Genomic DNA, 10,884 nt, shown 5'->3' with positions numbered 1-10,884 from the left:
CAGAGCATGAACGGGGGAGGGGCAGAGAGAGAGGGAGACACAGAATCGGAAACAGGCTCCAGGCTCTGAGCCATCAGCCCAGAGCCCGACGCGGGGCTCGAACTCACGGACCGCGAGATCGTGACCTGGCTGAAGTCGGACGCTTAACCGACTGCGCCACCCAGGTGCCCTCTGGGGTCTGTTTTTAATTAACTTTAGTTAAAACGCCTGTGTGCAAATCACTTGTTAGCTGTAATAAAAGGGAAGTCTGAATGAGACCCTGTGGTTCCACGAAGATATTTCAAGGGAAAGAGAGAGAGAAGGCCAGGGAAGGTGTAGGTAAGTTTTAGGACACAAGTAAACTTAAAGTGTAAAATATATATCACCATTTTAGAAGCATGTTTTTGGGTTTGCTTTCTCCCCCTGCTTTATTGGGGAGGACTTGCCATTGCTTTTATCAAGTGCTTGCTAGCCATGGATGCCAACTAACTTCTTCGATTGAAGGCCGGAGGATCATGTCTGGTTCCAGGAGCCGCTTGAGCAGGTCCTGGCATTCGGCTGAGATGCCCAGATGAGTGGGGAAGGACACCCCCTTCTGCTGCTGCCACAGCATCTTGGGGATGTCTGTGTCGTCAAAAGGTAGGCTGGCACAGAGCATGACGTACAGGACCACGCCCATACTCCAGACGTCGCCCTTCTTGCTATCGTGAGGAATACCCTGCAGCACCTCGGGGGCGGCGTAGGCTGTGCTGCCGCAGAACGTCTGGCTCAGCTCTCGACGTGACTTGGGCAACACCTTAGCGAAGCCAAAGTCAGTCAGCTTCAGGTTGAAGCCCTGCAACAAGGCGTTCTCACACTTGAGGTCCCGATGGGCCACACCGCAGCCGTGGCAGTAGCGGATGGCCTCAACCATTTGACGGAAGAGGGCCTTGGCCCGGCTCTCGGGAAGTGGCCCCCCGTTCAGCACACAGTCAAAGACGTCCCCGCCTTCAGCCAGTTCCATCACCAGGTAGATTTTCCCATCAGCAGACTCCAGCATCTCATACACCTGGATGATGTTCTTGTGGTCCAGGGTACAGACAATCTGGAGCTCCCGAGGCAGGAATCTCTGGATAAATTCTGAGGAAACAAGGAGAAAAGAGATGGGATCTCAAGTCCAGGAAGGCATAACCCTTCACTCCTGTCCCCTCCTGCCAGTTTCTCCGCCCAGCATGTCTGGGTCTTGTGTGTTGGTTCCCATTAACAGTCTTAAATGTCTAGCTACTTGGACGTTGCAAAGAATGTTCACTGCTATTATTTTTGTAGTTAATATATTATTCAAAGGAACTACTCCAGGCCATCCTCAAGGACTGTTGTGAGCCGCCTGTGAGACCATGGATATCAAAGTGCTTTGGGGATTTTTAGAAAAAACCACTGAATCTCAGTTATGAGGCCTGATTTGCCATCTCCTCACACCCCTGCCTCCTGACCCACGGTTCTTCCCTTGAGCCCGGTCTTCCTTTTTTCCCATCCCTAACTGCATTGGCAACAGCTCCTGCCCTCCACCAGCCCGGGCCATGGTCTCTCTGCCTGTCTCTGTCCCCCTCCTAGAACAGGGAAGGCTGGCAGGCTGGGCTTCTGGTTCTAAGGACCCTTCACTAACTGCCACTTAAATTTTGGGTTTTGGAGGGTGTGATGTTCCTGGACTCACAGCATCCTTTTGTTCCCCGCTGACCTCCACCAGAGCCACAAACTCTTGGGATTCCTTGGTTGCAGACTAAAGGGGAGGTGGGGATGTTCCTTCCCACTGGTGGAAGTGTCCACCCACCTCAACCAGCCCTCCCTTTCTCCAAAGGGGCCCCAGCTCACCTTCCGGCCCTCCCATCTTGTCTATAATTTTAATTGCCACTTTTGTTTGGTGTTTTTTGGAAAATGCTTCTTTGACTTTTGAGTAGGTCCCTTCCCCAATGGTCTTGCCCAGCTGGTACCCATTGGAGAGCAGAAAGTCCTCCATGCTGTCTAGCGCCTCCTTCCTTCCTATCACCCTCTCAGCTCATGCTGCCTCTGTGAGGCAGCTCTACTCCACCATCGCCCTTGGCCTGCTCCTTTTCCCCCCAAGGACTTCATCCGCAGCCGTCCCCACGCTAGAACATTCTCCGTCTGGACACAGCAGCCACGGGTGGTGGGGAGGGAGAGGACCAGACATTTTAAAACTCCGGCCCAATTGTGATGTAAATGCTGTGTGACCCTTTGGCCAAAATGGGCAGAGCCCTTACCTGTCCTCACCATCACCACTACCAAATCCAGTATGGGCTAAGTCCCTGCTGCGCCCCCGCCCCCCGCGCCAGGCAGGGAGTCGCAGCCCGCCCGGGGGCGCCCCGGGACGTCTGCGCGTCTCCAGGGATGACGGGCTCCTTTTCCTGGACGCCGCCTCGTGGCTGCTTGCCGCAGCCTCCTGCGCCCGGATCGGACTGCGGGGAACCTGCCCGACCCAGTGCCGAGGCGCCATGGCAAAGGCCCTCCAGCCCGGGCTCGCTGCGGCGCGGAGTGCCGGGCAGCCCAAGACGGCTGGAGGTTCCCGACGGGAGGAACGGGCTCTGTGAGGTCAGCGCGCCGCGGCCCGGATCACAATGCAGCCCCCCCCCCTCGACGCCCGGGCCGTGGCGCGCCGCAGACACCTGCCGGGCTCCGCCTGGACCGGAGCGTCCTCCCGCGGCCAGGGGTCGGGCAGCTGCTTCCAGCCTGGGACCGGCCTCGGCCTCCGGCAGGTGAGCAACGGCCCAGGGGGCGGGCGCGGGCAGGGGGCGCCCGGCGGCCCGGGAGCGGCCTGACCGCCACTGCCCGTGCAGAGCGCCCTGGGGCCTGGACATGAGTGCCCAGGAGCCCTCGCAGGGTCGGAGATTCCCCATTGAGGCCGGAGACTCCCCTGGCCTTGCCGCTGCCCCCGAGTCCCAGGACAGCCCGGAGCCGGTAGCCACGGAGCACAACCCGGTCAGGTGAGACCGGCGCCCTCCCGCGACCCCCTCCGCCGCCCCCACCCTCTCCGCCGCGCGAAGCTCCCGGCGGCCCGAATCCACTTTCCCTCCCCAGGTCCCCGCCCCCGCGTCGGGGCCCCGCAGCCTCGCCAGAACCCCTTCGGCGGGGCCCGGGTGCACTCCCTGGGCGCGTTCCCAGCAGCATCGGCCGGGTCCCGCTTTCCCCAGGCCGCTTCGACGCTGCCCGGGCTGCCACTGCCTGACACTGTTGCACGTGCCCATCGACGTCTACCTGGCCATGGGCGGGAGCCCCCGGGCCCGCGCCACCTGAGGGCGCCTGCGCACGGCGGCTCCCCGGGAGCCGGGCGGGACGAGGCCCGCCGCGGGCCACCACGCTGAGGTCGCGCGCGCCGAGCACGAGACAATGATGCACATTTTAAAATAAAAGAATGATGCACATTTTAATAAAGCACAGCAAAAACTGTTCTTTCCACTCCAGGCTGGCCGTGTATGTCTATCCCGTCGATCGGCCCGCAAATTGCTCTGCCCCATCCAATGGCACCTTCCTTTCGGCTGTCTCCTCCCTTTGACCTAGCCGTAGAGGTCCGCCCTCCCAGTCCGCGCCAAGACTTTCCACCATTTCTTACTGGTCCTGACCCCTTCCAGGGCAACCTTACCCCCTGCCGTCGTCCTTCTCATCCCTCTCCTTGGTTCTCCATTGAAATTGGCGTAGCTGTGCTGCGTTCTGGGGGTCCCAAGAAGCTCTGGACTGGAGAGGTTGGACAGACAACTTAGAATAAAGAGAATGGCCGCCCACACTAGGCCCATTTAATTCTCCCAAGATAGAATTAGATTTTGCTACCTGCTGTTCTGTGACCCTGGGCACCTCTGGCTTTGTTGGAGGGATTAGGGGCCTCCTAGGCCATCTAGAGCTTTGATTTCTCCTAGGAGAGGTGGGACCAGAAAAAGATAGGGAAAGAAATCGTTTAAAAGACTTTGATTTCTGGGAGCCTGGGTGGCTCAGTCCGTTGAGCATCGGACTTTGGCTCAGGTCACGATCCCATAGCTTGCGGGTTCTAGACTCAAATCAGGCTGTGCTGACAGCTTGGAGCCTGCTTCGGATTCTGTGTCTCCTTCTCTCTCTCTGCCCCTCCCCTGCTTGTGCTCTGTGTGTCTCTCAAAAATAAATACACATTGAAAAAAGAAGAACTCGGGGCGCCTGGGTGGCGCAGTCCGTTAAGCGTCCGACTTCAGCCAGGTCACAATCTCGCGGTCCGGGAGTTCGAGCCCCGCGTCGGGCTCTGGGCTGATGGCTCAGAGCCTGGAGCCTGCTTCCGATTCTATGTCTCCCTCTCTCTCTGCCCCTCCCCCGTTCATGCTCTGTCTCTCTCTGTCCCAAAAATAAATAAACGTTGAAAAAAAAATTTTTTAAAAAGAAGAACTCTAGGAACCACAGCAATTTTTTTTTTTAAAGAAAGACTTTGATTTCTCATTTCTATTTTATAGGTGAGGGAACTGAGCCTTGAGAGACGTTCCCAGGGTTCCCCCAGATGATAGGTGGATAGGCTAGCACACTCCTCAGTATCCTCTGACTTAATACTCTAAAATTTACATCCATGGGGAGGGTGGGGGGAAGAGGGGGTCCATGACCCAAGGCTGCCTGGAAGTGTGACATTGAACTGAACAAGTATTTTCCACTTTCCAATTTTGTTTTAATGAGCCTGGATTATTTTAATATTGGAAAAAATATACATAACCCAAAAGTCAGGTTCAGTCTCCTGCCCCCTGAAATCAAAGTACAAATGACTTAACACCCCTACTCCACATGGGGTAGAAGTCCCAGTCCTCCCTAGAGCACTTCAGAATTCCACAGTCACCCAAAAGGACCACCATTGTCGATCTCCACACAATTTCTCTCCCAGGCAGTCCCAAATGTAGGAGACTTATTACAAGAGAACAGGATGTCAGTGTATTACACACCTGAAACTAAGTACACTGTAGGTTAACTAACTGGAATTTAAATTAAAACTTAAAAAAAAAAAGTAAATACATTATTATTTTTTGAAATTTAATTTATTTTGAGAGAGAGAGAGAACAGATGGAACAGAGAGAGAGTGGGAGAGAGAGAATCCCAAACAGGCTCTGCACCAACCAGCACAGAACCCGATGCGGAGTTCGAACCCATGAACCATGATGAGATCATGACCTGAGCCAAAGTCAGATGCTTAATGGACTGAGCCACCCAGGTGCCCCTAAAAAAGATATACATTAGAAAAAATAAGGGGCGCCTGGGTGGCGCAGTCGGTTAAGTGTCCGACTTCAGCCAGGTCATGATCTGTGGTCTGTGAGTTCGAGCCCCGCGTCAGGCTCTGGGCTGATGGCTCAGAGCCTGGAGCCTGTTTCTGATTCTGTGTCTCCCTCTCTCTCTGCCCCTCCCCCGTTCATGCTCTGTCTCTCTCTGTCCCAAAAATAAATAAACGTTGAAAAAAAAAATTAAAAAAAAAAAATAATAGTAATAAAGAGGAGAGAATGTTTGCCAAGAAAGGGTCTACTTCGAAGTGAGGACTTTAGACTTGACCATCCACTGCCTGGTCCTTCAAACACCCTAGTTCTTAAAAGCCCTTCCATGCCTCTCTTTCTCTTTCACCCACCAGGAGAATCCTTGGCTTCAGGCCACAGTGCTGGTTTCACTCTCCCCTTTATTCCTCTCCTCCTCCACCCTTAATTCCTAGAGAGCCCCCAGGGCTCTCAATACTCTCTATTAAGTGGAGTAATCCAGCTGTTTCCATCCCCAACAAACTCCAGGCAGGCCCTACTCAGCCTAACAACCCGGGCTGCTGCTCTGCAGAAAAAGGGCCTTCTTCCCTGGGAACAGTACGCCTCCTCCTTAGGAGGCCACTGTAAGTTTAGAGAGAAAAAAATTATTGGCCTCTGTATTGATAAGGTCTCTCCTTTGCAGGCAACTAAAGTTAACTTATGCCAAAAAGGAATGGATTGTTTCAAGTGGCTGGGAAAGGATATAAGCTTTCCACATACCTAAACTTAAAGGAAGAACTGTAGGAACCAGGATGTTGGCTGGGCCCACTAGGACTGTCCCCTTTTGTTCCTCTCTAATCCCTGATTATCTCCTCTGGGCAGGAAACATGGCTGCTGCTGTTTGGAAATCTGCAATTGGAAGGGAGAGTGCTTTCTCCCAGTCTCAGTTTACCTGACCTTGGGAAGGGCAGTGATTGGCCCTTCTTAAGTCACATGCACACTCCTTTGGCCAGTTACCATTATCAGGGAAATGGGAGATTATAACTGATGAGCTGGGCCAGCGGTGAGCCTACCCTGGAGTTAGAAGCATGGCCGGCCAGGTGACTGAGAGCATCACCAGAAAATAATGGGCAGAGATGGAGAAAAATTCCAGGAGCAGAGAGAGCTTATGCAAAGATCAGGTATACCTGGAGGAAAAGAAGCCTGAAAAGAAGAGATAGAGAGTGGCGGGAGCCAGGGTGACAACTCCATTCTGTGGCATTGAGGAGCCTTGGACCGTGTGACCAGGAGTCAGGCCACCGGGTTCTAGCTCAGGCCCTGCCCCTCACTCGGCCAATACAAATCTACCAGCCAGGCCTGTGCAGGGCACTGGGGATTCAGAGTGAACTTGAAGGACACAGATACTGGCCCTTTTGGAACTCACATAGCCTAGCAGGTGGAAAGCCTCACTCAGGCAAGTCCCTTCTTCACTGGCTTAAAAAAAAAAAAAAAAAGCGGGTGGGGAGTGCCTGGCTGGCTCGGTCACTCTTGATCTTGGGGTTGTAAGTTCAAGCCCCACGCTGAGTGTAGAGATTATTTAAATAAATAAATAAACTTTAATTTTACCAAAAAGGCACCAACGGATCTCTATGGACTTTGCCAGCCCCAAGACATTAAATCCTTCCTATTTTCCTTTCTCCCGTCTTCTCGATCCTCCTTTCCTTTAAAAAAGATTTGCTGGGGCGCCTGGGTGGCTCAGGTCACGATCTCACTGTCCGTGGGTTCGAGCCCCGCGTCGGGCTCTGTGCTGACTGCTCAGAGCCTGGAGCCTGTTTCAGATTCTGTGTCTCCCTCTCTCTCTGGCCCTCCCCCGTTCATGCTCTGTCTCTCTCTGTCTCAAAAATAAATAAATGTTAAAAAAATAAAAGTAAATAAAAATAAATAAAAATAAAAAAGATTTGCTGCCAGCCACCCCTCATATATGAGTGATGCAAAGATTTCAAACACATACCTTGCAGATAGGCCAGACCCTGGGGCTGGTTAGCTCCGCTAGGTGGAGGGAACTTCTCTGGCAAAGGTCTGGAGGCAGGAAAGCAGACGGTGAGTTCCAGGAAGTCAGTTCAGTCAGCTTCTAGCAACACGTACCTCTCTGGGCTACACCAGGTGCTAAGAACCAGGCTTGATTCTGACAGATTCCTGGCCCTTGCAGAGTTCAGAATTCAGAGGATCCAGTGATGAGTTAACAGAAGACAAGCTGGATCAAGGAGGCCTTGAATTTGAGCTTTTTTTCTGTAGCTGACAAGGGAGCATGACAGGTTCCATCCTGAGTCACTTCCCTCTCCCATTTCTCTTCTTTTCCATCCTGTTCTCTGTTTCTTCCTCCCTGACCTCCCCGCCCCGCCCCCCACCCCGCCGCCTCCAGAAAAGCCACTGGCCTAAATTCTAGTCTTGGAGTTGAGTCTTGGCTCTGCCATTCACTAGCTGTGCAAACTTAGGCTAGTTACTTAGCCTTTCAGAGTCTCCATTTCCAAATCTGTAAAATGGGGTTAATGACACCTGCTGGAAGGTTTCACGCATGTACAGCACCAGGCAGGAATCTCTGGCACAGGTAGCACTTGAGCAAGAGAGGCTGCTGCTGCTGCTGCTGCTGCCCCTACCTCTGGCTCCAAGGGGCAGCAGAGAGCCAAGCCAGTCATGTCCCCAGGGGCTGGGCCATGTCCAGCCTCGGAGAGGACTGGGGAATCCCTTTTCGCTTTCCTCTGCCAACTTCCCAGCAGTTCTGCTCATGAACTTAGGAACTTGGTCAGGGGACATTTCCAGGGGAATCCCCAGGTGGAAAAGGGAGAGCTGCCTCCTTCATCCTCGAGGGTAAAGCCGTCCCTCGACCCCAAAGCAGGACCCCGAGAGATTCCAACTTTATTCTCTGGGCCCAAGGAATAGGGAGGCATCTGGGGAAAGGGGCATGCTCGAATCACTGCTTCCCCTGACTCGCCTCTCAGGCGCCCTATTAGCTAGCCCCTCCCTAAAGGAACCCCTTTTAGAAGGAGGGGGCGAAGTACAGATGGACCCCCAGGTTACCATGGAGATGGCAGGGAAAAGGTTGCTGTATCGTCATGGCAACAATTGACGTCAGTACTACCATTTCCCGTTGCTTGATATGGGGGGGAGGGGGGCAGCCACCCCAACCACAAGCAAATACCCCACAAAGCCTCCTCCCCTTACTGAGCCGATCAACCAGGGGGTCGACAGGCTTAATATAGCACAGAGTTAAAAGCAGTGTCTGATGTCAGTCAAACTTTGGTTCAAATCCTCATTCTGCCTCGTGTTAGCTGTGGGAATTTGAGCAAGTTCCTTAAGCTCTGGAAGTCTCATTGTACAAGGGGGATGAAGGAGTTATGTGCCTCCAAGGGTTACTGTGAGGACTGCATGGGATCACGCAGGTAATGGGCATTCGGTTGGTGCACCCTGACATTAGGGGCTGTTGAGTCTCAGGTACCCATTAATGGATGTGGCACTTCAGATATAGAAGCACAGCCCCTAGAGAGCCTAGAGAGGATTTCCGAGGACTGGGCCCCTGCGTCCGAGCATCTCAGCGTTGGGGGGTCTCAAGGTGGAGCAGAGACAGTGGAATTTCCAGACTCTGAGGAAACCCCAGATGCCACTTTCCTGAAACCCCATCACATCCGGGCTCTGACCCAACTTCCCCTTTCTCCTCCCCTCTGCCTCCTCCGAGGCCTTCTCAGCAGCCTTCTACCTCTTGGGCCTCGATCTGGTCTTCGAGAGAAAAGGACGGACGAAGGCACATGGAAAGCACTAGACACGCGTCAGCAATTCACATAACGCTCTTCCCACCTTTCAGCACGCTGTTCCTTCTGCCTGGAATAGCCTCCCTCCCAACCCCACTTACCCTTCAGACATCCACCAATTGTCACTTCTCAAGGAAGCCTCCTCTGACCACCTGTCCTTCCCCTCTCATAGCACCTGCTTATCTGTTCCTTGATGCCTGACGAATGTCTGTTTTCCCCCATCACACTGTGGACTCACTGAGGGCAGGGGCTGTGTCGTGTTCATCCTGACATCCCAGGGGCCTAGAATGGCCAGGCTCAGGAGTTTGTAGGATGTCTGCAGATTAGACTAGCTAGTGAATGCTCGGTAAGTCCATAGGGGAGAGGCCCCAGTGCTGTGTGGAGAAGGAACAGAACCAGCTAGGAGACCCAGAATGGTTCCCCCAGTGAATCTCAGATGAGCAGCCGTTACCCAGGCAAGGACATGGAGGTGGGAAATGTCCCCGGCACTGTGATTGGTGCATGCCAAGGGTGAGCTTGGTGCTGAAGACACTGTCCAGAGGGACGTACTCATGTTTTGGAAATACAACGCTGGCTGCTTTGTGGGGAACAGGCCACATAAAGGGATAGAGAGTAGCAACAGGGAGACGAGTCAGGAGGCTGCCGTGTCCTCCCAGGTGAAAGGCAACGGTGTTGGACCAGGCATTCATTAGCAATGGAAATAGAAGCGATGGGATTTTTTAAATGCGAGGGCCCCCCGGGTGGCTCAGTCATTAGGCATCTGACTCTTGACTTCAGCTCAGGTCATGATCTCACAGTTTGTGAGTTTGAGCCCATCAGGGTCCGCACTGACAGCCTGCTCAAGATTCTCTCCTTTCTCAAAATAAATACATAAGCTTGAACATAAAATAAAATGTTCTGGAGAGGACAGGATTTCATAGCTGCTTAAATATGAAAGAGAGAAGAGCCTAGAAAAAAACCCCAGATTTTTGGTCCTGGCGACCAAGAAAATGACCAAGCTAAGGAACATAGGAGGGAAGGCAGGTATGGGGCATGTTTCCTGCGAGGTGGGGCACTTGGGGGGAGGGGGAGGGGGAGGGGGAAGGGATGTCCAGGAGACAGGTGTAGGGCAGAGAAGACAGATCAGAGCTGAAAGAGAGAAGTGAGTCTCTGACATGGGTGGACACCCAAGGCATGGGAACCAATGAGATCCCCTTGGGACCTGATTAGGCAGTAAGCAAAGGATGAGAAATTTGCCATGTGGCAGCAACCAGTAAGACGGCAAGAAAATCAAGAGTGCACAGTGTCCAGAAAAACAAGAACACGGAAGTATTTCAGTAGGAGGGAGTATTTGTATTGAAGTCAGCCACTGCTAAAGGGTCAAGTCAGATAAAGACTCACGAGCATCCCTCGAATTTAGCAACAAGAAGGTCAGTGGTGACCTTGACGAGCGAGCGTTCCTGGGGAATGGTGGGGGAGGAAGCCAGATTGCAGGGGCTGAGTGAGGAAGTGGAAACAGCGTGTGTACACAACTCTTTCAAGAATGTTGGCTGTGAAGGGGAGCTGGAGAAGGACATGGGGTTGAAGGAGGGCTTTCTTCTTTTTCAAAGATAGGAAAGACTAGAGCCTGTTTGTTTGCTGCTGGGAAGGAGCCATCAGGGAGGGAGAGGTTGGAGATGGAGAAAAGAGGAAGGGATAAAGGCAGGGAAGATTCCCTAAGGGAGGAAAAATCCCCAAATATGGCTGCACAGTTGGGGGGCAAGTCAGGGCCTGTACTGGGCCCTGGGGGCTCGGAACAGCTGCCCACTCTCCCCAGCAGCCAGTGTGAGTCACTGGGGGGGAAATAGCCCAAACTGGCAGTGTGGGAAAGGGAGCTGGGCCAGCACGTTCCTCAGGATCCCCAGGGGGTCGGGGAGCAGGGCCCAGCCTGG

The 10,884-nt window shown here is 53.5% G+C and overlaps 2 protein-coding genes across 2 annotated transcripts; one reads left to right on the top strand and one right to left on the bottom strand.

Moving 5' to 3' along the window:
• Positions 1 to 376: 376 nt before the first annotated feature.
• TSSK3 (testis specific serine kinase 3) lies at positions 377 to 1,972 on the bottom strand. The gene is made up of 2 exons (XM_025912396.2): positions 1,828 to 1,972; positions 377 to 1,098 (listed from the first exon to the last, which is right to left on the bottom strand). Exons 1-2 carry the CDS (start codon positions 1,970 to 1,972, stop codon positions 437 to 439), a joined length of 807 nt encoding a protein of 268 aa, XP_025768181.1. The 3' UTR covers positions 377 to 436.
• Positions 1,973 to 2,193: 221 nt separating this feature from the next.
• On the top strand, positions 2,194 to 3,426 carry FAM229A (family with sequence similarity 229 member A). The gene is made up of 3 exons (XM_086716331.1): positions 2,194 to 2,726; positions 2,808 to 2,954; positions 3,162 to 3,426. The coding sequence occupies exons 1-3, from the start codon at positions 2,194 to 2,196 to the stop codon at positions 3,262 to 3,264; spliced, it is 783 nt and encodes a 260-aa protein (XP_086572457.1). The 3' UTR covers positions 3,265 to 3,426.
• The last annotated feature ends 7,458 nt before the right edge of the window (positions 3,427 to 10,884 follow it).

This window comes from Puma concolor, chromosome C1, assembly GCF_028749965.1.
Source record: "Puma concolor isolate L17-30 chromosome C1, mPumCon1.1.hap2, whole genome shotgun sequence".
Taxonomy (NCBI): Eukaryota; Metazoa; Chordata; class Mammalia; order Carnivora; family Felidae; genus Puma; species Puma concolor.
This window is presented reverse-complemented; position numbering and strand designations above follow the sequence as displayed.